Source organism: Aspergillus fijiensis (genome assembly GCF_003184825.1).
Source record: "Aspergillus fijiensis CBS 313.89 unplaced genomic scaffold BO72scaffold_7, whole genome shotgun sequence".
Taxonomy (NCBI): Eukaryota; Fungi; Ascomycota; class Eurotiomycetes; order Eurotiales; family Aspergillaceae; genus Aspergillus; species Aspergillus fijiensis.
Genome location: NW_024468983.1, coordinates 227,103 through 251,186, shown reverse-complemented (window position 1 = coordinate 251,186; position 24,084 = coordinate 227,103). Strand labels below are relative to the sequence as shown.

General features: G+C 54.7%; 10 protein-coding genes across 10 annotated transcripts; 6 read left to right on the top strand and 4 right to left on the bottom strand.

The window, feature by feature from the left end:
• The first annotated feature begins 321 nt into the window (after window positions 1–321).
• BO72DRAFT_444859 (aldehyde dehydrogenase) lies at window positions 322–2,206 on the top strand. Its single transcript, XM_040943917.1, has 3 exons — window positions 322–607; window positions 670–869; window positions 953–2,206. The coding sequence occupies exons 1-3, from the start codon at window positions 480–482 to the stop codon at window positions 2,137–2,139; spliced, it is 1,515 nt and encodes a 504-aa protein (XP_040804865.1). The 5' UTR covers window positions 322–479; the 3' UTR covers window positions 2,140–2,206.
• Window positions 2,207–3,690: 1,484 nt separating this feature from the next.
• On the top strand, window positions 3,691–7,590 carry BO72DRAFT_524811 (acetyl-CoA synthetase-like protein; the record flags this gene model as incomplete). Its single annotated transcript, XM_040949909.1, has 5 exons — window positions 3,691–3,931; window positions 3,993–5,807; window positions 5,875–6,726; window positions 6,803–7,261; window positions 7,360–7,590. Exons 1-5 carry the CDS (start codon window positions 3,875–3,877, stop codon window positions 7,588–7,590), a joined length of 3,414 nt encoding a protein of 1,137 aa, XP_040804864.1. The 5' UTR covers window positions 3,691–3,874.
• Window positions 7,591–8,508: 918 nt separating this feature from the next.
• Window positions 8,509–10,220, top strand: BO72DRAFT_444855 (kinase-like protein). Its single transcript, XM_040943916.1, has one exon. It carries the CDS (start codon window positions 8,556–8,558, stop codon window positions 10,089–10,091), a length of 1,536 nt encoding a protein of 511 aa, XP_040804863.1. The 5' UTR covers window positions 8,509–8,555; the 3' UTR covers window positions 10,092–10,220.
• A 29-nt stretch (window positions 10,221–10,249) lies between these two features.
• BO72DRAFT_262027 (uncharacterized protein) lies at window positions 10,250–10,929 on the bottom strand. The gene is made up of 3 exons (XM_040940132.1): window positions 10,721–10,929; window positions 10,575–10,662; window positions 10,250–10,526 (listed from the first exon to the last, which is right to left on the bottom strand). Exons 1-3 carry the CDS (start codon window positions 10,754–10,756, stop codon window positions 10,327–10,329), a joined length of 324 nt encoding a protein of 107 aa, XP_040804862.1. The 5' UTR covers window positions 10,757–10,929; the 3' UTR covers window positions 10,250–10,326.
• A 665-nt stretch (window positions 10,930–11,594) lies between these two features.
• On the bottom strand, window positions 11,595–13,433 carry BO72DRAFT_369978 (cytochrome P450; the record flags this gene model as incomplete). Its single annotated transcript, XM_040940939.1, has 4 exons — window positions 11,595–12,074; window positions 12,131–12,911; window positions 12,958–13,074; window positions 13,126–13,433. The coding sequence occupies 4 exons, from the start codon at window positions 13,431–13,433 to the stop codon at window positions 11,595–11,597; spliced, it is 1,686 nt and encodes a 561-aa protein (XP_040804861.1).
• Window positions 13,434–15,207: 1,774 nt separating this feature from the next.
• On the top strand, window positions 15,208–17,191 carry BO72DRAFT_261970 (MFS general substrate transporter). The gene has a single exon (XM_040940131.1). The coding sequence runs from the start codon at window positions 15,386–15,388 to the stop codon at window positions 17,096–17,098; it is 1,713 nt and encodes a 570-aa protein (XP_040804860.1). The 5' UTR covers window positions 15,208–15,385; the 3' UTR covers window positions 17,099–17,191.
• A 250-nt stretch (window positions 17,192–17,441) lies between these two features.
• On the top strand, window positions 17,442–18,563 carry BO72DRAFT_444852 (uncharacterized protein). The gene has a single exon (XM_040943915.1). The coding sequence runs from the start codon at window positions 17,474–17,476 to the stop codon at window positions 18,530–18,532; it is 1,059 nt and encodes a 352-aa protein (XP_040804859.1). The 5' UTR covers window positions 17,442–17,473; the 3' UTR covers window positions 18,533–18,563.
• Window positions 18,564–18,783: 220 nt separating this feature from the next.
• Window positions 18,784–19,398, bottom strand: BO72DRAFT_492836 (uncharacterized protein; the record flags this gene model as incomplete). The annotated part of the gene is made up of 3 exons (XM_040948331.1): window positions 18,784–18,980; window positions 19,051–19,127; window positions 19,190–19,398. 3 exons carry the CDS (start codon window positions 19,396–19,398, stop codon window positions 18,784–18,786), a joined length of 483 nt encoding a protein of 160 aa, XP_040804858.1.
• Window positions 19,399–20,880: 1,482 nt separating this feature from the next.
• On the bottom strand, window positions 20,881–21,427 carry BO72DRAFT_492835 (uncharacterized protein; the record flags this gene model as incomplete). The annotated part of the gene is made up of 3 exons (XM_040948330.1): window positions 20,881–20,932; window positions 21,084–21,262; window positions 21,314–21,427. The coding sequence occupies 3 exons, from the start codon at window positions 21,425–21,427 to the stop codon at window positions 20,881–20,883; spliced, it is 345 nt and encodes a 114-aa protein (XP_040804857.1).
• Window positions 21,428–22,773: 1,346 nt separating this feature from the next.
• Window positions 22,774–23,964, top strand: BO72DRAFT_370279 (uncharacterized protein; the record flags this gene model as incomplete). Its single annotated transcript, XM_040940954.1, has 2 exons — window positions 22,774–23,355; window positions 23,413–23,964. 2 exons carry the CDS (start codon window positions 22,774–22,776, stop codon window positions 23,962–23,964), a joined length of 1,134 nt encoding a protein of 377 aa, XP_040804856.1.
• Between the last annotated feature and the right edge of the window lie 120 nt (window positions 23,965–24,084).

Genomic DNA, 24,084 nt, shown 5'->3' with positions numbered 1-24,084 from the left:
CGATGGGTGGGCAGAAAGCAGCATTGCGTGGGGCTTAAAGCGGCGTGGCTCAAGCGGATCATGGCTCCGAAAGGGAGAAAGGGAAGGTAATTCCACGGAATGCCACAGAAGGAGAATCAACGAGCGAATGGCCCACCCGGCGATAAACATGCCTCTTCGGGTGATGCACTATCGATAGCGTACTGAGAACTGAGGGGTATCTGAACGCCTCCCTTATCGGAACCGCGGGACAGCTGGAGCCCCGCTGATTCCTCCATTCCGAATCAGTCCAGCAAATTGACAATTTATTCCCCAAATCCAGTTTAGGCAGTTCTAGCCTGAAGCCCGCCGACACTCCACCGGTCGATGGTGCGCTCAGCAAGCCACAAAACCCGAGCTATCTGCTGTCTGCTGCCATCGCAACTGTCTTGTCTCTTGTTTTTTCTTCTCTCGTCTTTGCCTGTCCAACTTGGAGATTCTTTCTGTGACTTTGCGCCAGGATGTCCGACCTTTTCGTCGAGCTTACCACACCCAACGGCCGCCAGTACAAGCAGCCCACGGGGTTGTTCATCAACAACGAGTTCCGTCCGTCGTCTGGGGGACAAACCATTGTGTCGCTGGACCCAGCGTGAGTAGCTTGTCTAGTTTCGCAGCGAGCCAGACACAGTCGCATGGTACTGACGATCGCAGAACGGACAAGCCGATTGCCACGGTGCACGCGGCGACCGCGGAGGATGTCGACGCCGCTGTCCAGGCCGCCAAGGCCGCCCTCGCCCATGCATCGTGGAAACAGCTGCCCGCCACTGAGCGCGGCCAACTCATGGGCCGACTCGCAGACCTGATCGAGCAGAATAGGGAGCTGTTCGCTGCCATTGACGCCTGGGATAATGGTTGGTTCGCCTTCAGCCCCCGCCCCCCCCCCTCCCGCAACACTCGACGGTTAGCGATAGAGCGGCTCTAACATGCACACCAGGAAAACCATACCACGTTGCATTCAACGAAGACCTCACCGAAGCCATCAACACCATCCGCTACTACAGCGGCTGGGCTGATAAGACCCACGGCCAGACGATCAGCACCACCCCCCAGAAATTCGCATACACCCTCCGCCAGCCCCTCGGGGTCATCGGGCAGATTATCCCTTGGAACTACCCGCTTTCCATGGCCGCCTGGAAGCTTGGTCCTGCTTTGGCTTGCGGAAACACCGTGGTTATCAAGGCCGCCGAGCAGACGCCGCTGAGTATTTTGGTTCTCGGTACGTTGATCAAGGAGGCTGGGTTCCCGGCTGGTGTGGTGAATATCATCAATGGGTACGGTCGCGAGGCGGGTGCGGCTCTCGTCCAGCACCCGCTGGTGGACAAGGTGGCCTTTACTGGCTCCACTGCCACCGCGCGCGAGATCATGAAGATGGCTGCCGGTACACTTAAGAATATCACCCTCGAGACGGGTGGCAAGTCGCCTCTGGTGGTGTTCCCCGATGCCGATATGGAGCAGGCGGTCAAGTGGTCTCACCTCGGCATCATGTCGAACCAGGGCCAGATCTGCACGGCGACCTCGCGTATTTTCGTGCACCGGGAGGTGCTGGACACCTTCCTGGAGCAGTTCAAGAAGGAGGTTGAAACGACGTCCAAGATAGGTGATCAGTGGGATGAATCGACATACCAAGGCCCTCAGGTCACTCGCGCGCAGTACGAAAGAGTGCTGTCGTATATCGAGCTGGCCAAGAAGGAAGGCGCCAAGCTTCTGGTTGGTGGCGGCGCATATACTCCTGCAGACAGCAAGTTGGAAAAGGGATACTTCGTCCAGCCCACGGCGTTCACGGATGTCACGGATGACATGCGTATCGTGCAGGAGGAGGTGTTTGGGCCTGTGGTGGTCATCATGCCGTTCGACTCGGAGGAGGAGGTCATCCGCCGCGCCAATAATACCACGTATGGTCTAGGTGCTGCAGTCTTCACGCGAGACCTGGAGCGGGCTCACCGGGTGGCGGCAGAGATTGAGGCAGGTATGGTCTGGATCAACAGCAGTCAAGACTGCGACCCCCGCATTCCCTTCGGAGGAGTGAAACAGAGTGGTATTGGCCGGGAGCTGGGTGAGGCGGGCTTGGAGGCGTACTCGCAGATAAAGGCGGTTCACATCAACATGGGAAGTCGACTGTAGATAGACCCTTCTGATAGACGATCGTGATGCCACCGATTAGATGATAATGATGATACGGCGTTCAAGAAGATATTTCAACCGAATGAGCGAATCCGCCAGTCACCACATCGGCGGTTATAGTGTCCTTGTGTCTGTTTCCTTTGTTTGCAGGATCCACTCCGTCTTTTGTCAGGGTTGTACAACTCGCCGCTGTCCAAGGCATAGAAGCCATAAAGGACGAACGAAGAACACAGTGGAAGACTCTCGCTGTCCAGTCACTAGTCCTGATCTTTGTGGCTTATACGCACCGGAGACTCCGCGCGGTGGTCTCCACACCAAATGACGCATCCGGCTTTTTTTCGGAGAGTTGGACCTGTGAGAGAGGAGAAGAAAGCAGGACAGCCATAAAAGCTCGCTGCTGCTGTCTGCCTTTTCTTTTCTCGGGATTCGTTGAGTCTCAACTAAGCATCGTCCTTGCCTATTTGTTTATACCCCTATCATAATGACAGACGACAGGAGGATGATGTCTCCGATGGGAAGCCTGCTCGATGGAGTTGAAGTGAAGATCCAAAGACGAGACGAATGATCTTGCACCACACATTCAAGGGCCGACACACCAATCAATATGCACAATGATATCACAACAGTTGCTCACGCTGTTGAGCATCAAGTCTCCACACAACCCTTGCAGACATCCAGCAAGGCCGGCCAAGATTTGTTGTGGCAGGAGGGGCATAGTTGGAATGACTGATAGGTAGCGAAATCCGAGAACAGCAAAGGAGGAAACGGAGAGAAAAGGAGTCAGGTGCGTGTACCACAATGTGCTACGTGACATCGTGCTAAACACCCGTGTGGGAAACCAGATGCTACTGCTCCTCATGGTCTTGAACTGAACTATAGTTCATCGTGCGTCTTCATGTATACTTTCTGTCAGCACCGAAGGGGATCCAAGCTCTCTCATGATGTTTCTGTCGGTCCTTCAACATTACACAGCCAATTTTACAGCCCGGTGAATGAAACAGCATTGGAGGCCGGTTGGCAGCGCACAAGGAATTGGACTGAATGTTTCCTTGCGCATATCTTGCGGGAAGATGGCTTGTGTCGAGAAAGGCAGCCGCCCAGGCTTGCGATGAATGCCGGTCATCCTACATATGCTTCGTGTTCGCACGACTCTCACATGCCACCAGCACCTGTTATATGGAGCCTATAGATCGCTTCTATGACTGCTTTTAGTTTTGACGAGCTCATCCGATAGATCTCTTGTGCTCTGCTTATTGAGGGATGCGGCTTGTTGAATCGATTGGGTGACGGATCGGCGATGGAATGCGCCAGCAGCGTATCTTGATTTCCTCCGATCAAAATAATAATCTTGGAAGTCGACCCCAAGCTCGAGTTAGAAGAGTCGGTGTGGCTTAGCTTGGCGCGGAGGCCAGGAGAGCGCGAATCGGTAGTGCTGGAATAGTCCCAAACGGACGCACGGAAGTGGCTTGAGAGCGGAAGCAAGATAGATTCCTTGGTGCGGGCGGCTTGGGCCCTGCTGCTGCGAAGCTATACCTCTCTGGATCACATCTGCTTCGAGCTTGCCACGAGCACAAGGAGGCAATTCGAGTTGTACGATTGTCACATCACCGGCACGACTACTCTTCAGGACATTCTGCAAGAGAAGGGGCGAGGTGAGAGAGAGGAGTGCCCCTGTGAGGGCTCGGAGTCTCTTTGCAGGGACGATAGCGGAAATCACCATGAAGTATGTAACACTATGCTTGCTGTTGAGGTGGACGGCGAGATACAGGACAAGACAAGGGAATATGCGAGCGTGTGTACTTTCTTCCAGCGTCTCCTCATTCAACAACAAGCATTGACTAAGCAAGACACAGTCCAAGCTAGTTGTGAAGATCATTTCCAGCCATGGCCATCCGGCCTTCTTAACAGTGATTGACTTTGACCCTATGAGCTGGTCTCGTCAGCAAGTCAAGGCATTGGCTCAGACTTTCCACCACGCAATATCGGCTGTCATTCGAGACCCCGAGCAACAAGTGGGAAACATGGATTTGTGCAGTGAAGAGGATGTCGAACGTATGGCTAGATGGAATATGCTTTTCAGAAGGACCTCCATCAATGACCAATGCGTGACGGAGATTGTTCTGCGCTCTTGTCGCGAACGACCAGAAGCCATCGCAATTTCAGCTTGGGACGGGGAGGTCACATACGGCGAGCTAGAGCGGCTCACCGCTAGGCTTGCCACAAAGCTGATCAGAATGGGTATTGGCCCCGAGGTGACCGTTCCCATACTTACGGAAAAGTCAAAATGGTTAGTGGTCGCGGCCTTAGGCGTGATGCGTGCGGGTGGTTCCTTCCTCACGGTGGATGTATCCAATCCATTCGAGCGCATTAGAAAGATGATTGAGACCGTTTCTGCGCCATTTGTCGCGTGTTCGCGCGGTTGCGAGTCGCTATCCCGTCGCTTGACCCCGACAGCCGTGATCATTGAAGACGCTGCGACCTCTCTCGACCAGGACATTGACGACAGAGCTCTGCAGCAACAACAGGAGCGATCGTCACCCTCAGATGCTCTCTACGTGGTCTTCACATCAGGGAGCACGTCGGAGCCTAAGGGTCTAGTACTTGAGCATAGGGCATTCTGCGCCTCGGCTCTGGCAACGTTAGGACCGCTGATGCTGGGACCAGACACCCGCCGCGTACAATCTGCCGCGAATGGGTTTACCCTGTGCAACCGCGAACTTCTGCTCATGCCTATGGTGGGGGGTTGCCTTTGTATTCCCTCTGATAACGACATACGGACGGACCTGGCAGGGTTCATCAACCGCCACCGTTGCAACTATGCATTCTTGACGCCAGTTTTGGTGGACGTTGTGAAGCCACTTGATGTCCCGACCCTTCGTGTGCTCTTGCTTGGGGGGACAACAATTGGCATGTCCCAGGTGAAGGAGTGGGCAAAGCATGTGCGTGTGATGTACGGGTATGGGGCAACTGAAACGGCCGGGGTTGCCATACTAGCTCCTGACTTTGGGCCAGGTTGGGATGAACGCAGCGTCGGGTATGCCTGTGACCCTTGCTTGTGGGTCGTAGATGTGGATGACCCGAACCGCCTGGCACCTGTCGGAGCCGTCGGGGAGCTTGTGCTTCAAGGAAAGGGTCTCGCAAGGGGGTATTGGGGCGACGAGGAGAAAAGTCGTCTCGTGTTCATGAGGTCAGCCGACTGGCAAACCCGAGTCACTCCGTACGGATTTGGCAGTTTCCGAGAGCGCCTCTACCGCACTGGAGACTTGGTGCGGTACAATCTGGATGGGTCTATCCAGTACATTTCACGAAAAGATAGCATGATTAAGGTGAGCGGCAGGAGGGTGGATCCCGGGGAGATTGAGCATCACCTCACCAAGTGTCCGGAGCTCGTCAGTCGCGGTGTGCGAAAGGTTGCTGTCATTACAGTAGACGGACTCAAGCATCGTGGGAAGATTATGCGGGCGCAACTCGCTGCGGTCATTCAACATAGCTCAAGCTCAGCGCAGGGCCCAAAAGTACAGAAAGCTGGGGTGTTAGCCATGGTTCGATGTGATTCAAAGTGCGAATTGGCAACAGCAGCCAAGAAGTATCTGATGACCCGTGTCCCTGGATATATGATATATGATGCCACCTCACTTTTTCCTCGTCGAAGAAATGCCGCTGAACAGGTCAGGGAAGTTTGATCGGTTTCGGCTGAAATCGGTGGTATCTGAGACGCTAACCGCAGCCAACGAGGAATATCCCGAGCCAGAGGATTCATGTCCGACCCCGATGGCCATTTCAACAAGGGCAAACTTGGCCAAAGCGACAGAAGCGCCGCAGGTTCCTGTGGCTGATAATGCACCAGACGACGCATCGGTCCCGGTGATGCAGTTGCGGAAATTGATATCTCAGGTCCTTAAGCTTCCTCAAGATACGGTCCGAGCCGACAGCAATTTCTTCGCAATCGGAGGAGATTCAATAACCTCATTTCAGCTGGCTTCGCTCGCAGGGAGAGAAGGTCTTCATTTGACAGAAGATACCATTCTAAACTGTCCAATCTTGTCCGACATGGCCCAGGCATCGAGGCCAAAACCTTCACATAATGGGCGCCAGGCAACGCGGACGAGCTCTGGCAAAGAGCAATTCGCTGCTGCTCAGAATGAAGGATTGCGTCGACTAGTACCGGCGGAACTATCTTCTTTGGTGCTCGAGATGCTGCCCCTTGCCGACTTTCAACAGACGAGCTTGACAATGATGAACTACCGGTATTTCCGGTTTGGCCTGCCCTTGAACTTCGATCGGAGCCGGGTCATCCGTGCTTGTCAGCAGCTCATTGCTCGGCATACAATTCTGCGAACGGCCTTTGTCTCTCAGAATGGTGAATATGCTCAGGTAGTGTTGAAAGACTGGCCGCTGACAACTCGTGACTTCGAAACGGATGATCTGGACCGATATTGTTCGGACGACAATGCTGTCGCAGAGAGTCCCTCAAGTGGTAAACCGCCCTTTGTTTCGCAGTTGGTGACTCTCAAGCAAACGGGCGACGCGTTTCTCGTATTCCTGATCGCCCATGCGCTCTACGACGGGCTTTCGGCCTCCGTCCTCGTCGGTGACTTTGCCGCTCTTTACAACGAGAAGAGATTGCCTGCGACAAGCCCATTCTCCGCTCACCTACGAGCAGTGCTGGGGGCTACAGACGGACGTTGCGTATAATACTTGGCGAAAGGTCCTGCAGGGAACCCGGATGACTTCACTACACGAGCACAGACTTCCTATCCCCGGGCCGGAGGGCAGTACTGCACGGCCGGCATCTGTGGTTAATGTCGTGAAGACAATCCCTGCTGTTTCCTTGCCATCCGGGATCACCCTAGCCAGCTTGCTGAAGGCGGCATGGGCTGTCACGCTTCTCCGGTACTTTGCTTCGCAATCTGAGAGCTCTGGGGCTGTCGTCTTCGGACAAGTTGTGCACGGACGGAATGTCGATGTGGCCCATGCTGACCGCATCCTCGGCCCTTGTATTAGCATTGTCCCTGTCTCCGTCTTGTTCGAGCCGATGGTCTCCAAAATTGCGGTCCTTCACGCGATTCAACAGCAGCACCTCGAGACTATGCCCTACTCCGCATTGGGATATCGAGACATCGTGAGGAACTGCACGACCTGGCCCACGCCTACTCCTCTCGCCAGCTTCGTGTCCGCAATTATGAATTTCCGACTGACTGCTGGCTCGATGGAGTCCAGTGCCACGCCAGCCATTATCCCCTGCCCAATAATCCTTCACAGGCAGCCAATGTGCATATTCTTCCTGAGGCGAACCTACTGCATGTGAACATCGCGATCTCGAGTCACATCCTTAGTGAGCCGCAGGTAGAGTACCTGGTTGGGGAGTATTGCCAGACGATTCAAAGTTTTGACAGGAGCGTCATTGAACGCGAGTCGCATATTCTTGGACCGGAACCCTCGCGTGTGTAAACAGGATCGCTGAAGAAATGCACGCGGTCTCCTCCAAGCTTGTTGCGACCTACTGAGACGGTGTTGCAGTCTTTGTCGTCAAGGTCACCGGTAGAAATATAGTGGATCGATCTAAGTAAGAATCAATTTTTAGCATTCGAGCTTTCTGATAAGAGCCAAGGTGTTGTGTCTGAGGGCAGGGTGACTGTCAAGGCTTTGCAAAAGGACCAACGACATCTCACAGCCATAATGTGTTCTGCGTGCATCTTGACATTTCATTTCTACACCGCAGCGGGAATGTCACTGCCAGTCAGGGAGACTCATCCAGGTAGAGCATAGGCACGTCTGTTTGACCGGGAGGATCGTCGCGCCGCATATGAAGTAGTCATGGCGGTGGAATAGTAGGCCTTGGGTGGTGCGACAGACTACATATACCAACACCGGTCAGCCTCTAATCTTTGCATCACAGGGACTGGCACGGGTGTACATCGTTGTAATGACAGTGGATTTTACCTTAGAGTAACTTCGGAGGTATGTCGCGATACAAAATTGCAGAATCGTTTGAATCTCGAAGCGGAGCAGCATAGGCGACATTTTCTTTTCGTTTCTTTCATAACGATGGCGTTAGAGGGAAAAAGAACACTACTGGAGATAGATCTCACCAGCCATTATCTCATAAGGATCGCTTGCGATACTGGTATGCGACAGGAATCGAAAAGGAGAAGAGAGAATTGGAGTGAAGCCGAATGACATGCGAAGAGCGTGAAGGCAGTTCAGGCTTGCCAGGATTGTAGACTGGACACGTGACCAGTAGTTGCTTCTCAAACAGGAAACCCCCAGCAACACCGTGGACCCCGTGACATGCAAAACATTTGGCTTGCGATTCTAAATACACACTGAATTATCTCCCTACCACCTCTTCAACAACTTCGCTCTCATCCTTTATTCCCATGACTTCCCCTCCTCATTTACCACCATCCTCTATCATGGCGTCCACCGAGCCTGTCATCGACAATCCCACTGAGCCTTCTATCAAGCTTCTAACTGGGGTCCCAGCTGAGACTTACACTGCGAATCCCACCGCATCTCCCACCGAGCCTGCCAAAGACCTCGTCTCCGAGACCCCTACCGAGGCTTCTTGTGAGAGTTGCACTGAACATACTACTGAGGCTTCCGTCAAACCTGTCAGCATGCCAGCCCCTGCAACTTCTACTGAGACAACCGAGTCTTCCACCCGCACTACCGATGATCCCGTCTCCGAGTCCTCTACCAAAACTACCATCGAGCTTTCTACTGAGAGTTGCACTTCGCCTGCCACTGAGTCTTGCGATGAACCTGTCAACATAACCACCACCGGGACAGCTCCTGAGCCTACAGCCGAGTCTCTCACCCAGCCTGCCAGTGTCACCATCTCTGAGACTTTCATCAAGTCTTCAACCGAGCCATCATCCGAGCCTAGTGGTGAAGCTTCAACTAATAACGCCCCAAGCGAGACCTCCAAGCAGTCTGGCAGCGAGAAGATCATGGCATACGAACCTGAGGACACTCCCAAACATCGGGCAGAAATGGAAGAGCTACGTGCGAGTGGTATGCTCACTAAGCGCTCCACCGTACCTTGCTCCGCATGCTCTTTCAGTCCTGAACGACAGAGGTGCTGCAACTACGAGAGTCATGTCAAGATCTTCTACGAAGCTGGCGATCGCGGCGTTTGGGCCTTGGGCTCCGACCTTATCCTCAAGGACCGTGGCCCTAGTTGTCCGACCGATGAAAACGCAAACATTCGTTTCGTGAAGAAGAACACCACCATTCCTGTTCCTACTGTGATCGCGCATCACCAGGAAAGTGACGGTCACGCTTTGACTGTCATGAATCGCGTTCCTGGAGAAAACCTCAGTGAGGCTTGGTCTAAGCTAACCGACAACCAGAAAGAGAACATAGCGAAGCAGACTGCCGAGTATCTCCTCCAGCTCCGCTCCCTCCAATCTGATCGTGTCGAAGGAGTAGACGGCCGCCCTGTCTACGATGGCTGGTTGTACAAGGAAAAGGGTCGCCATAATGCTCCATGTCCTCCTATGATGTCTGATGACGAAGTGTGGAATGGGTTGGCGGTCCATCTGGATCCAGCCGTTTCCGAGTCAGCCCGCCGCCAGCTTCGACGCTACATGCCACCCACTCAACCTTTTACCTTCACCCACAATGATCTTACCCACGTCAACATCATGGTGCAGAGTGGTGAGGTGGTGGCAATCATTGATTGGGAGAGAGCCGGCTTCTTTCCTGTTTGGTGGGAGTATGTTTGTACAATGGCAACTCATGCAGGGAAAGAAGACTTTGAATGGAGCAAGCTACTGCGCAAGCACATGCCCGAGATGGACGATGCTCATGACTTTTTCCTGTACTACTATCATCTGTGCGTCGACATGGAGAGTGATGCAGCAAAGAAGTTCATTGCCATGTCCGAAGAGTATGACTCTGAAAAGGATGAGTCTGAGGAGGATGAGTCCAAAGAGATTAAGTCGTGAGATTTGTAGTCTCTAACGGATGTTCTAGGTTCCTGCCTGTTCTACTTATATCCTTTGCTTGCTGTCACAAATGCACAAGGCGTTTCCTATGATCACGTCATGTTATGTATCTACTATGACCAATTTGCTTAATATCAGAAGATAGTGCTCAATGAAGAGTCAATTGGTATGTCGCTAGTCTGGTAGACACAAAGGAACAAGCAAAGTCGCAAAAGACAGAACGCGCCTCAAGGCTTTACAAAACTTCCATGCTCCTGAAGAAGATTCCCAGAAGACGAAAATCAAGATAAAAACCCAAAGCCCTCCTATCGGCGATAGGATAAATCCGTCCAAATGCCATTGCCTCTGACCTTGTGACTTGCGAAATCAAGATTAACTTTTTTATTCCATTTTTCCTCATCTTCTTTTTTTTTAGCTTTTCTGCTGTCCGGGTGGCTAGATATAATGTTAGCTGTTGTGCTGCAACATCGCAGAATCACATACCTAGAATCACTTGCATTGAAACTTCAAGATCGATAGTAGAATACACACCCCCATTCCACAAACCACCACAAGAAAGCCCGATGCAACACTTTGAAGTTGGAATCAGCCTTGTGCGTTGCAGTCACCAGCATAGGAGATAAACCTACCACGCAACGAACCACAGCCATGAAGCGGATCCGCATCACTTAGCCTTAGAGCCAGACTTAGAGCCGGAATTGCCGCCAGCCCCGCCGCCAGACTTGCTGCCGGACTTGCCGTCGGCAGACTTGCCCTTGGCATCGCGCATGGGCACGGGCTTCGGCTGGATGGGGGTGTTCTCATAGTTGTCGACGATCGCCTTCTTACACTCGTCGCACTTCAGCTTGGGACTGTCCTTTTTGTTGCTGGTCATGTTGTTCCAGCCACACTTCTTGCAACGCATGGTTTAAGGTTGTTAGGAACGGTGTTCCGGGTTCACGGGGCGGAAGATTGAGAAGATCTCTGGGGCGTGAAGCCGCAGGTGAGGTTCTGTAACGGTATGAAAGTCAGTTATTGGGTTCGGATTGCTGCACGGACCTTGTTTACTAACTGGTTTTGAAACGTAGAGATTGGATGTGCAAGATAAGCAGGTTTGGGGATAGGAAAGGTGGGTGGTGTAGATGAGATCGATATGAACGAAGAAGATAGCGAAGGAAGTATTGGTGGTGAGAGAGTAAGAGAGAGTGACTCCGGGGACGGCTTTGGGGGAGGCCAGCGCTGGGAGTAACACCGACGGGCCATGTGTCAGGCTGCTAGGCCCGGGGCCTACAGTGAAGAGCCCCTACTAAGTCAGTAGCCTAGTGCCTGGAAGTGAATGCTTTGCTCTTTAGGAGTGTGAGCATATCGGTCTATCGATCCCTCAGAAACAGTTTATGGTGAAATTGGTTTTGGTCTGTGGACATCTTGAGCGTGACAGTGATCAAAAGAGATATTGAATTTCTTTCTAGACTAATATATCCTGTGAGCATAGAAACAAGCTGGAATAAACAAAGAGTTACGCAATTATACATCCCGCACCCACCGCAGCTGCACATCTTTGTGATCCTTCACCTGCATCGTGGACTTTGTAATCGCATTATCCGTCAACCACACCAACCTCCGCCGCAGCTCTTCCGGCTGCGTAATCCCGTCGACGGGGATCGGCTCGCACCGCGCGGACCGAAACAGCGTGGCCATGGTGGAGACAAACTCCACCTGGGACATCTTCATCCCCGGACAGACGCGGGGGCCGCCAGACCACGGGAGAAACGTCCCCTTCGGTGGGGACCTCACCTTGCCGGTGTCATCGATCCAGCGCGAGGGTCTGAAATCTGTGGCATCCTCCCCCCAATTTGTCGTGTCAAGATGAATGGCCGCCGCAGACACCATGACGTTCATCGGGGGCGCGAGGAAATGCGTGCCTTTTCCGCTGACGAGCTGTTGAGGTCCGGACACGGCGCGGGTCGAATGCAGGACGGGGGTGAAAAGGCGGAGGATCTCGAACTGTGTGATCTTGTCAGGAGTTTGGTCACAAGATGAGAAGAAAAAGGAATGTATACCATGAGCGCCAATGTGCGTTGGCATTTGGGGAATACTTCGTCGTAGGACCAGGCTGACGAGTCTACAGGAAGCTCTCGCAGCTCGTCGCGGATCCACGCCTGCCATTCGGGGTACGCGGCCAACAGCGTCACCGCGAACCCCATGGTGTTGGCAGTCGTCTCGTAACCCGCCACGGTGAAGACATAGAGGTTGCCACTGAGCTCCTCTGGCGTGAAAGCAAACCCGGCGGTCGCGTCTGTGTCCGAGTTCTGCAAAAAGAAGCGGAGGAAATTGCTGCCCCCGGCGGAATCGTCCCTCGCCGCCTGGCGCTCCTCTTCAGAAATTTCAGCGATGTACTGCGGGACTTTCTCAAGACGTTGGCCCAGAAGACGCAGTTGGGCTGGCACGAAGGATAGCTTGAGGAGCTTGGGAGGGATGAAGGCGGCCACGAGGAACATATCGGTTGCCAGCGCAAGGGCTTTGAAGTAGGCCGTACGAGCGTGCTCTTCCTTGTCGGCGCTGTCTCGAAGTGGTCCCGGCGACCACGGGGTGGTTTTCGTGTACCCAGCCTGGCCGATGACATTGATTGCCAGGTTCCGCAATCCGGTAAGTGTATCCCCTCCCGGGTGGTTAGAGAGATATTTCAACATCGATTGGGCTTGTTCACGACTTTCCGACCAGGCGATTCGGCTGATGCGCTCGTCTAGGCTGGCAGCAAACATGCGACGGTGACGTTTCCTGCGAGAGATTAGAAAGAGCCAGCGTTCCAGTAAAGGCTGCGTACCATTCGTCGCCATTGGTCTGCATCTCTCATGTCAGTGTCTAAGCATAAGGAGAGAACGATGACTGATGTACCGCAAACACATTAGGCCCCAAGAAACCCAGAATCTTTCCGACAATAGGGGCTTGTTCAAAGTCATTCCTGCGTTGCAAGATCACATTCCCGAGATTGACATCTGCGGTCCTAAACACAAATCAGAAGGATGGCCGTACAAGACAGATGGATAATACCCACCAGACCATGCATTCATCGAGGGTGAGCAAGACAAAGGTATTCCCCCAGCGGTCAAAAGGGCCGCGTTTCATGCGGAACTCCCAGCCATGTGTCACAAGATCCCAACGGTCGTAAAGCCATCCTGGAAGAACTGGTTGCAGATATGGACGCAGGATTGGAGCGAGAATCAACCAGGGGGCGCTTGAGGTCGGTGCGAGGGCGAAGACGATGGGAAATCTAGTGCGACGGGCTTGGATATACAAGCGCACAAAGAAGAGGGCTTTGTAGATCGCAAAGAGACACACTATGATCCACCAGATCGATAACATTTCGAGCTCTATCCTGATTTACCTTTGATATTTTGTGATATGACAGCGGGATCGAGGCCCAGCCGCGCATTTGGATTTTTGAGGGTGAGCTCTGCTTACGCCAAGACGAGGGCGAGACATGCATTTGCTGCTAAAGCAATTTAGGTGGAGTCTTTCCGAGTGTGTTCTAGCTTGAACACCCTTGAATTCGATGGATCTGACCGGGGCAACCATCGTCTGATTTCCTCGTAAAAGATAGAGGTCAAAAGTGGGGAGTGGCTGTCGGACTACAGTGCCATATTACAACTACATTTCCTGTAGGGGATTAGTGTTTTTTTGGAAAGTGTGATCCTAATTCCCAACCATCTCGCGACTTCCTACGAACTTGACCACGACTCGCCCGTCTATGCTATTGGGTATATGCTTCAGTATCTGGTCCTCTATCCTTGCATTTCAGCTGCGTATGCTGACAATGAAGGGCTGACTTTCACACAATTCTACTGCTGACATCCAAATACTGCATTGACCGGTTGGACTTAATTTCAACAGGACAGGGGCTGCACTTTCTTTGTCTCTATCAACCAATTGGAGTCTGATCTTACCATGATGTACCAGGATAACCAGCTCCACCGTTTGAGCTCATTTCCTACAAGAACAGCAAAAAGCGCTTCAATACGTCCGAGGGGTTCCCTCCCTTGAGGCGCTCGCAATGCAGGTCGCCGTTCTCGAGACCAGGTATCAAATTCGGGGCCTCTGTCAAGCACATATTATCTTACATAAAGGCTGTACACACCCTACATCAACAATCCAACCATCAGTGACTGCAAGGTCCGGCCTGTGATTCATTTTCTTTTCCTCATGATGAGGATTGAAAATTGGCGAGATCATTTATTGAAAGCACTAACGTAAGGTACATGGAACCAACCAGACAACATATCTGACAAGCACACAACGATTCAGGCCGCATCGGTTCAGAGCGGAGGGATGCCACAAGGTGACTGGCTAACCCCGATACCCCAGTCAAACCGACGAATAAGCGGAATACTCGGCTGATAGCCCCGAGAGTGGTCGAAGCCTCCGCCAAGAGGCTAAGCATCGGATAATCGGAGACCCCCATCCTAGCCCTCGTACCGAGTTCTTTCACACAACATGGCGTGGATCAAGTAAGCGGGAGTTATAAACTTACTAACTATTATATCTATATCGTCCGACATAGAATCAGAAGCTCAGCTTGCGTCATATGAAGCCGAACAACCCGGTTGATGCGGAGAAGTTAGCCACAGTCCGGGGTGGATTCCACATCCGACTCAGGCACCAGCTTTTCTGTCTATCGGCCTGACGTCATGTCAATTCCGCTCCACGTCAACTCATCTGATTTATCTTTCATCACACCCGGAGAGAGCCCAATCAAACCGGTGGGCCGTGTCTGGGGCCCCGGTTATGTTTTCCTGCCGGACAACCCCGGCTTGCCACGCACGGAGAGCCGGCCTACACACCAGGGCCGGAACATCACTGCACCATTGCCAGTCTGGCATACGGCCAATAAACTAAGTATGTTGCGTGCTGGTGGACCATGCCTGGTGAAAGCAAGCATCACCGCCCGTGGTACGTCCTAGGGACGGTTGGCTGACAGGCCTTACAATCTATGACGCCAGACAGGAGAAGATCTTTTCCGTACCTGAAACCATCAACAGGCCGACACTGCTGAGAGATGTTTTGGATGGTGCTGTCGCGACGTCATGCCACTGACTCCTGCGAAGACTTTGTGCATGGGATGGGGATGGGAATAAGTATAGATCGGCAGGTATAAAGGGCCTTGATTCCACGTACGTTCTGCCAAGAATTGCAAGCGAATTTAAGCATTGTCTATCTGATTGACAGTGGAGCATTATACGCTGATTTCATGCCTCTTTCTGCTTGCTCTAGTCATACCCTAACAACTGCCTGACTAATCTCATGCGCCGCTCATCACAATGACCACGCCTGACACCCACCCCACCTATCAACCTAACAATCAATCCGATGATCAAACCAACACAAGCCAAGGAACAATCGACAAGAAGACCGAGTTTCCACCCGACGACAAGAAAGCCCAACGCCGACAATCCGAATCCGACCACCCGACCACCTCCCAAACCGAACATGCAGCGCAGCGTTCCTCCGACGAGAGCAATGGGTCCCTCCCCCGCAAACCCCAACCCGACGGCAAGCGGGAGCTCAGCGAAGACGACTGCTACGACAAGCTGGGCTTCTCCTTCCCGTGGTACAAGAAATGGACGATCTTAACCGTGATCTTCATGGTGCAGATGTCCATGAACTTCAACACGGGCGTGTACTCGGACGCCCTCACGGGCATCGAGGAGACCTTCGGCGTCAGCGCGCAGGCGGCGCGGGTGGGCCAGATGATCTTCCTGGTGGCGTACGCGTTCGGGTGCGAGCTGTGGGCGCCCTGGAGCGAGGAGTTCGGGCGGTGGCCGATCATGCAGCTGAGCCTGTTCCTGGTCAACATCTGGCAGATCCCGTGCGCGCTGGCGCCGAACTTCGGGACGATCGTCGTGTGCCGGTTCCTGGGCGGGTTGAGTTCCGCCGGGGGGTCGGTGACACTGGGCATGACGGCCGATATGTGGGAGGCGGACGATCAGGGGTTCGCGGTGGCGTATGTGGTGCTCTCCTCGGTGGGCGGGTCGACCATCGGGCCCGTCTTCGGCGGGTTCATCGGCCAGTACCTCACCTGGCCGTGGGTGTTCTGGGTGCAGTTAATCTTCGGCGGCTTCACGCAAGTGCTGCACTTTTTCCTGGTGCCGGAGACCCGCGCCACCGTGCTTCTGGACAGGGAAGCCAAGCGCCGTCGCCAGTCAGGCGAGGATCGTGCGGTTTACGGACCGAACGAGCTCAAGACGAATCGTCTGGAGTTGCGCGAGATCCTGCGGATCTGGAGACGGCCGTTCGAGATGTTCGTGCGCGAGCCCATCGTCCTGTTTCTGTCGCTGCTCTCCGGGTTCTCCGATGCGTTGATTTTCACCTTCACGGAATCGTTCACCCTCGTCTTCGACCAATGGTGCTTCAACACCCTGACCAACGGGCTGGCGTTCTGCGCCATCCTGCTGGGATACATCATCGCGTACCTTATCTTCCTTCCGGACATCTGGCGCCAGCGGAAGATCCGCCAGAAGCACGGCTCGGCGGCGCGCCTGGCCGAGCGACGGCTGCTGTTGCTGCTGTTCCTCGCACCCCTCGAACCGATCGGTCTGCTGGGCTTTGCGTGGACCTCGATCGGCCCCGCCTACGCGCCGTGGGTCGCCCCGTTGATCTTTGCCTGTCTGATCGCCATCGCCAACTACGCCATCTACATGGCGACCATCGACTACATGGTCGCCGCCTACGGACCGTACTCGGCCTCGGCGACGGGGGGCAACGGATTCGCGCGGGACTTCCTGGCGGGCATCGCGACCATGTACGCGACGCCGCTGTACGAGAACATCGGCGGGAAGTTTCACCTGGCGTGGGCGTCGACGCTGCTGGGGTGCATTGCGGCGCTGGTGGCGGTGCCGATCTACATCTTCTACTGGAAGGGGCCGGCGATCCGGCGGCGGAGTAAATTCGCGCAGACGCTGGCGGCAGATCGGGAGAAGCACGCGGGGCGGCGGGCGAGTCGGTTGCGGGAGGAGGAGATGCCCTACGCGTAGATGCTTCAGTGATATTGTGGTTGTTTATATCTTGTATATAAAAAAGAGAGGGGCGATGCACATCCAACAGGGCTTTCACTCAGCTACTACACAGTATCCCATAGATCCGAAACCACCTCCCAGTAAAAAGCAACCAAACCGCACCATTCACATGCCCGTCTAGACCCGCCAAGCTGCACAACACCAATAGTCCATGCAAAGCCACGCCAAGCAAGGGTGCAACGTAGCGTCAGCCAGCCCGCCAGCAGACGTCGATCACCCGTTCTTCCCGCGTAGCTCCCGCAACCTCATTATTTAAGCACCTCCCCTCCCGCCGAGCCACCCCAGTACAGTCCCGAGATCCCCCAAACCGTACCCCTCGGCCAATCCCACAAAATGCACATCCCCCTCAACCTCCTCACCCTGGGAACCCTGGGAGCCCTCTCCCTCTCCCTCCTTTTTCTGGACAGCACAGCCGCCACAACCTTGCACACAAAATTCCAATACCGCACGAACGGCACCTGGCTCGAAAACCTGGCCCCGGGGCCAGCCCCCGTCCCCGGAGACCCCAACACCACCCATACACTCCTCGTAACCCGAATGGACGTCCCGGAGCTCTGGACAATCGACATCTCCACCGGCCAGGGGGAAGTGGTCGCAACCTTCCCCAACGCTACCGCCTGCATGGGAGTCACCCCGCTCGCGCGCGAGGGGGTCTACGCCGTCGTCGCGGGTAGACTCCAGATCACGGATATCGGACACCCTGTTCCGGGGTCGTGGGGGGTATACTCTGTCGACCTTTCGGGTGGGTCAGGTGCAGTGTCTGTGCGGAAGATAGCGGATGTGCCGGGGGCGGGGTGGTTGAATGGGATGACTCTCTTCCCGGCCGGGAGGTCTGGAGGCAAGGGCGAGGGTGGGACGGGGGTCGTGCTGATGGCCGACTCGGTGAACGGGGTGATCTGGCAGCTGGACACGCAGACCGGAACGTACGGCGTGGCGCTGAACGATACGGCGAGTATGGCGGCGTCGCCGGCGGATCCGTTGGGGCTGGGCGTGAACGGGGTGCGCGTGTGGCGCGGCTTCGTCTACTACTCGACTGACGCTGCGCAGGCGGTGTTTCGGGTCCCGGTGGGGTGGGATGATTCCTTGCAGACCGTGCGAGCGGCGGGCGCGGTGGAGACGGTGGCGGAGAAGGTCGTGGTGGATGATTTTGCGGTCGCGGAGGATGGCGGGTTGTATTTGATGGCTGTGGCGGATAATCAGGTGGTTAGAGTGACGGCGGATGGGGGACGGTCGGTGCTGGCCGGGGCGAGAGATAGTGCCCTGGTGGCTGGGTGTACGTCCGGGGTGGTTTCAGGGGATGGGCGGCGGTTGTTTGTCACGACGAATGGGGGGCATATCACCCCGCCGAGGGGGGGGGAGGAGCCGGCGAAGCTGGTGGAGATTGTCTTGTAGGGCAGAGGGTGTGCTCATGGTTGACGAGTGAAGTTCGGTAGATTTCATTCGAAAGTTTAACTCCCAATGATTAAGATACAAGAATAAGAGTCAATATCAAACCCAGACAACGAGGAGCAGCTTTTCAGAACAAGCACATTACAGTCTCCCGGAGTTCATATCCCACATCCCTTCACCCTAACCATCAACCCTACAAAGCACTTCCCCTGCCTACGTCCACCATACTCCCTCACAACCCTCCCCACATCAGCTTACGCCTCAAACTCCACCTCCACGTCCCTTTCCACCTCCACATCCCTCTCCACCTCTACATCCCGCCGACCACCCGGACTGCCACCGCTGACCCCAGCCGCCGCCGCCGCGGCAGCAGCCGGCGGAGGAGGGGCCACGGGCAGAGGCAGCGGCGCGCCAGGCTGAGGCGTGCAGGGCTCGCACTTGGGGATTTTGGCTACGCGACGTCAGTGCCCTCACCACGGCCTTCCCACCTTTCAAACCGAGGAATGGGACCCATGACTTACAGATTCCCTTGCAGTGCTTGGTATCGATCCGTCCGCCCCAGATATAGCACTTGTCGGTCGGGACATAGTACCAGTTGCTGCATTGAGCGTCAGCGGGAGCCACAAACGCACGATGGGTCAGACACGAGGGGTGGCGTACTTGATCCCCTTGTACCGCTCGCCGTCCGTCCACAGACAGCTGACGTCGCGGGTGAGCCCCTTGGTGATGAAGGTGCGCTTGCTGTACCCGCAGGCCAGGGCGGGGCACTTGAAGCAGTCAAAGTAGTTGTGGACCTGGCCGCGGACGTCGCAGGTCACGGCGGCGGTGAGGGCGGCGTAGGCCAGGAGGAGCAGGGTGAAGAAATGCATGGCGATTTGAACAGTAGCCTTGTGTTAGGTTAGGTCTGATATGATCGATGTAGCTTTGCGAGTGTCTTTGCGATGTGCTGTCGTATAGAGCTTGGAGACAGATCGGCGAGAGCGAAGGCGCTATTTATCTTCCCAACCCTACTATGAGCTCTATACCTCGCGCATAGTAAACCCCCGTCCCGCTGCTACTCTGAATAATGACGTCCACGACACCCCTTGGCGAATCTTGGCACAACACAGCCCGCGCCGATATTCCTCTCCAGAATCCCGTTCAGTTCTCATCAAGATCTCCGACCTCGTGTTCCGCTTCTAGCAGAATCACGGGCCCCATCCCATCTCCACGCGAAGTCAATGCTCGGGATGGGATCAAAATTCCTCCAGACAGCGATACGAGCCCGGCAGGTGATCATCCTCGGGTCGGACTATACACCCGCGATACTATTTTAAGCCGCATCAGAGATTGCAGTAGTGGAAAGCTGCGGGTCCCGTAATGTACCTGGGTACCAGATCTGCGGGCTGTCATATTTAGAGACCATGTTCGTATTCTGGGCTGGAACCTTGGGTCGGCTTCCCGAGGACAATGACGTTGGGGGGGCTGCCGAGACCCTGATCCACCGGGTCGGAACACGATTTCACTGCCTCCGTCGAAGCTCGTATCTGTGTAGTGGGGGATTGGGGGGCGGTGGTCTGGTGTTGTTCTTGTCGCAAGGGGTGGTGGTGGGCGGGAGTGCTGATCAGGACTGTTTGTTAGTGGGCAGGTGAACTATATTGGCTCTGATATACAGTTGATACTGTGTAGATACATTCGTTTGTGGAAGTTGTTCTCGCGCCCTCCTACGTCGGACTGGTACTATCGCATAAGCACGAGGTGCACTTCCCCAGATCTAGCATTCATGAATTGCTGGTGATTGATAGGTATATCTTGCAGGGTCACTTCCGAAATGGATATATTGTATGGTGGCAAGACCGAGAACCGGACGACTCTGGCGGATGTCTAGGTCGGAATGCCCAGCCATCACCAGTGCCCAGGTAGACCCTTGGCGAGGCTGGGCACAAGGCTTGATTTGCCAGGTTTCTCTCACGCCGGCCATATATAGCGGAGACCTCTGTCTACGACTGTGGCAGGTCAGGGAGAGAAGGTTTGTGGCAGCATGACATGTTACACCACGATGAAGTAGTCCTTTCAGCTAGCCTGAACCTTCCCTCCCTCGAACAACAAAGGAGCTGGCTTGAGCAATGAGCAAGTCTAAAAGAGCCTCCATCTTCCCAAATGGCATGACCCCAGAACAGCGGTGTTCTTGGAGCAAGGGACAAAGAGGGAAAGAATCAATTGAATCCTTAATTCTCCAGATCATCCGCCAAGCATGTCAACTCATACTCCGCTTCCAAGCCCTAAGTTCCTAGTGCGGGATACCTCGGAGCGAGCATTCCCACCTGCCGCGCCCAGTCTTCTAGATAGTAATCTGTGAGCCGTAAGTCTCCTTATTGCCGGACGAAGTCGACGATGTCGAGCAATGACAGGTCCATGTGGAGTCTGGCAGGAGAGGTTAGAGGTACATAGTAGTGCGTTGTAGCTTGCTATTTCTTCCAGGGAGCTGCAGGTAAACAGAGGAAAGGAAATGAAAGGACAACGTACGGATCAGGCCGCAATGGTAGTAAGGATGCTCGTCGATCAACCGGTGTACCTTCCAGCCTTGCATGCACACCAGGGCATCTCAGCCCCCATGGGCCACGGCTGCAGGCGCGTCGAGGCCGCTATCTCTCCGTTTAACTGGAAGGAGTACAGGGCAATGCGCCCGGTATTCGGGGCTTCTTGGTCGATCACGGGGAAGACCTGGTGCTTGGCGTCGAGGAGCACCTGACCCTAGCGCGTCATCGATAGGGACCGGAAGTTGGCGGGTTCAAGGTAGTAGACCGACATCAGGTGGGTGGTTTCGGGTGGGGAATAGGGCTCGCGGTGGGGATCTGGGGATGGGGTCGTTGCCGGTGGTGCTGTAGCGCAAGGGGCGGGCAATGCTTTGGTTTTCATGGGTGTAGTTTCGAAAGTGTTCGTGTCAACCCACGGGGGGAGCAAATGAATTTCTTCGGGTGGCGAGGATTCCAGGCGGAATTTTGGGATGATGGAGGGTTATACGCGACTGCCGGGGGTAGAGGGGTACGGCAATGGTATGACTATGAAAGGTGCAGAACCACGACCGTAGAGGATAGGTTTACTCTCGGGTTTCCAGATCTAAAGGGGTTGCTATTTTCACACGTCGCGGACGTGTTGATCGACAGCAGCTCATCTTTGCATCAGAGCATGTCTTGGTGCGATTCATCGGCCACAGTCTCGCTTTCCACCCACTCCCCCTGCAGGAGAAGATCAGACGAGTCTTAGCGGATAGAGAGTCGAAGGGGTAGAGACCTGCACAAATTAACACTATCCCCTGGCTATCGCGCGCTTGTCGTCGTCGTCGAGGTCCGGACTAGAATCACATTGAACACATATTAGAATTTTACCCGGCCAGAGCTCCTCTTCAGAAATTAGTGGTACAAGCATGACCAGTCTGAGATAAGCCTCATTAGGCTTGGAGTTTCGGAAGAGATGACGATACCATGCAGGTTGACAGAGGCAAGTACGTGGGGTGGTTTGAAGCCTCAAGACGCGACGAGTCCGCACTGCAATGCAGGAGACCTGGTGGAGTGGACCGAACTTCGGAGACTCAATCTTCTTGAACGGGCTAGGTATCTCCAATTTCGGTAGCAAGTGGGGAGGTCGAAGCATCTCGCGTGCACTCCATTTTCCATCACAGGCTACTGTACTTCGTGTGTCAAAAGCGTCAGCTTTATTGGATGTTTGTTAGAGGGCCAAGCCTCGGAGAGCGCAAGAAGAAGTCCTGAAGGCCTAGGGCTGTGGAGGCCTAGGGCAGAAATAGTGTAGATGAAGTTTGAGCTAGGCAGCGACGTGGCTGCCTGAGAACTCTTGGCTACCTCTTGGCAGGATTGCCCTGAATGCTATGTTCAACCGTACTGTGCACTCTGCAATCAACCAGACTAACTGCCAGACAAATAGGTGCGATCAGACAGTCAGATCTCCTCCATGCGACCCCGTGCAATGCTGGTACATACCTGTGAATCGGTGCTTAGCCGCCCCACCCTGGAACCCGTAGTCGATCCACCCTAGCGCGCACAACTTGACCACTAAAGAAAAAAGAGTTCAGACATGCCACTGGAACAAATGGCAGGTAGCGCTTAAATACCTCTCGATAGTGCATGTATGCTTGCAATGAAGGCGCAATGTTGAATTCTATTTCGCCCAACCCGTGATCACATTCTATGCACTGCACAGCGCGTGTCTTTCCTCATCGAGAACCCAACCCTATTCCATTACCGATCATGTCCGACCATTTCTCTCCTATCCCAGATGCAACCCCACCTGCAGCCACCAACCCAGACCCCGACCCAGCCATGCTTTCCGCCCTCACCCGCTTCCGCGCGCGCATGCGTACCGCCAACCGCGCCTTCATCCAATCCCGCATCGCCGAGATCGAAACCCGCGACTCCAGCGCCCCCGACCAGACGAAGATCCAGCGCATGGCGGAGTGGCGCCACTGCGACTGGAATCCAGCGCCCGACCGCTGGGACGAGGGAAAGCCCTACCTCCAGATGGTGGACGAGGACGCCGTGCCCGACCGGCGCATGGACGGGGTCTACCCGACGCGACTGCGCACTGAGACCGCGCGGCAGATCTACCTGGATATGCTGCAGGGGGTGTTCCAGCGGCAGGCGGAGGCGCGGGCGGCCAAGGAAGGGAGCGAGCATCCCGGGGTGATCCCGCGGTGCGAGGAGTTGGGCCGGTTCCTGCGGTACGCGCACGAGGTCCGGGATCCGGATTTCCGGCACTCCGGGGTTGCGGAGTTTGAGGCTGGGTTGTACATCCGTTTTGAGGATGAGGAGTTGGAGGGAACTGGGGAGGGAGTGGAGGGTGAGGGTGAGGAGGACGAGGACGAGGAGGGTCGACGGCAGCGGCACGAGCGTGAAGATCGGTACCATGAGTGTGTACGCACAAAGTGCGAGCATCTGCGGCAGTCGCTGGAACAGCTCACCAGCTATCAGTCGTCGCTATTTGGTAGGGCGACGATTGTGGCTGATGTGGATTGCGATCTGGAGGTCAAGGCTGGGGTTCTCACTGGGCAAGAAGGGTATCAGGGGCAGTGGCCCCAGTGGTATAGTGCCTACCTCTACTGTCGGAAATATCCGGATGACGACGAAGAAGAGGGTGAGGAGAGAGTTGGGGATGATGAACAGAAGAAGATGAGGTGGAATGATGATGTCCCAGACTCGCCCAATATTGGTGAATGGGGATGGCGGATTGTCTTCATGGAGGTGAACTACTGCGACCCCTGGGAGCCGCAACAGCTGTACGGGCGCAGACCGCGCTTTGACTCCATCCCCGAGTTCCTGGACTGGTACAGTAGCTGGCCAGATCATTTGACTGAGCGACAGTTGCTAAGTTATCGCCGGCACGCGCGAGGATGGGACGGCTGTCAGACCGACTGTGAGTCGGAGTGTGAGGATCACTGTTGATTAGGGTCTCGACTACGTACGACCGAGAGAACTACATACCCAATAGGAACCGAATACCAATATATACCTGGCAAATTGAAGTGATTATTCATCCGGTCTGACGAGTAACATAACGTAAAT

Excerpts from the sequence above, each read along its gene's own strand:
- BO72DRAFT_444859 (XM_040943917.1), top strand. The coding sequence starts at position 480 with ATGTCCGACCTTTTCGTCGAGCTTACCACACCCAACGGCCGCCAGTAC. Across the intron at positions 608-669 it reads ATTGTGTCGCTGGACCCAGC|AACGGACAAGCCGATTGCCA; the intron begins GTGAGTAGCTTG and ends TGACGATCGCAG. Across the intron at positions 870-952 it reads CATTGACGCCTGGGATAATG|GAAAACCATACCACGTTGCA; the intron begins GTTGGTTCGCCT and ends CATGCACACCAG.
- BO72DRAFT_444855 (XM_040943916.1), top strand. The coding sequence starts at position 8,556 with ATGGCGTCCACCGAGCCTGTCATCGACAATCCCACTGAGCCTTCTATC.
- BO72DRAFT_262027 (XM_040940132.1), bottom strand. The coding sequence starts at position 10,756 with ATGCGGATCCGCTTCATGGCTGTGGTTCGTTGCGTG. Across the intron at positions 10,663-10,720 it reads TGGCTGTGGTTCGTTGCGTG|TGTTGCATCGGGCTTTCTTG; the intron begins GTAGGTTTATCT and ends CCAACTTCAAAG. Across the intron at positions 10,527-10,574 it reads TTCAATGCAAGTGATTCTAG|CCACCCGGACAGCAGAAAAG; the intron begins GTATGTGATTCT and ends CATTATATCTAG.
- BO72DRAFT_261970 (XM_040940131.1), top strand. The coding sequence starts at position 15,386 with ATGACCACGCCTGACACCCACCCCACCTATCAACCTAACAATCAATCC.
- BO72DRAFT_444852 (XM_040943915.1), top strand. The coding sequence starts at position 17,474 with ATGCACATCCCCCTCAACCTCCTCACCCTGGGAACCCTGGGAGCCCTC.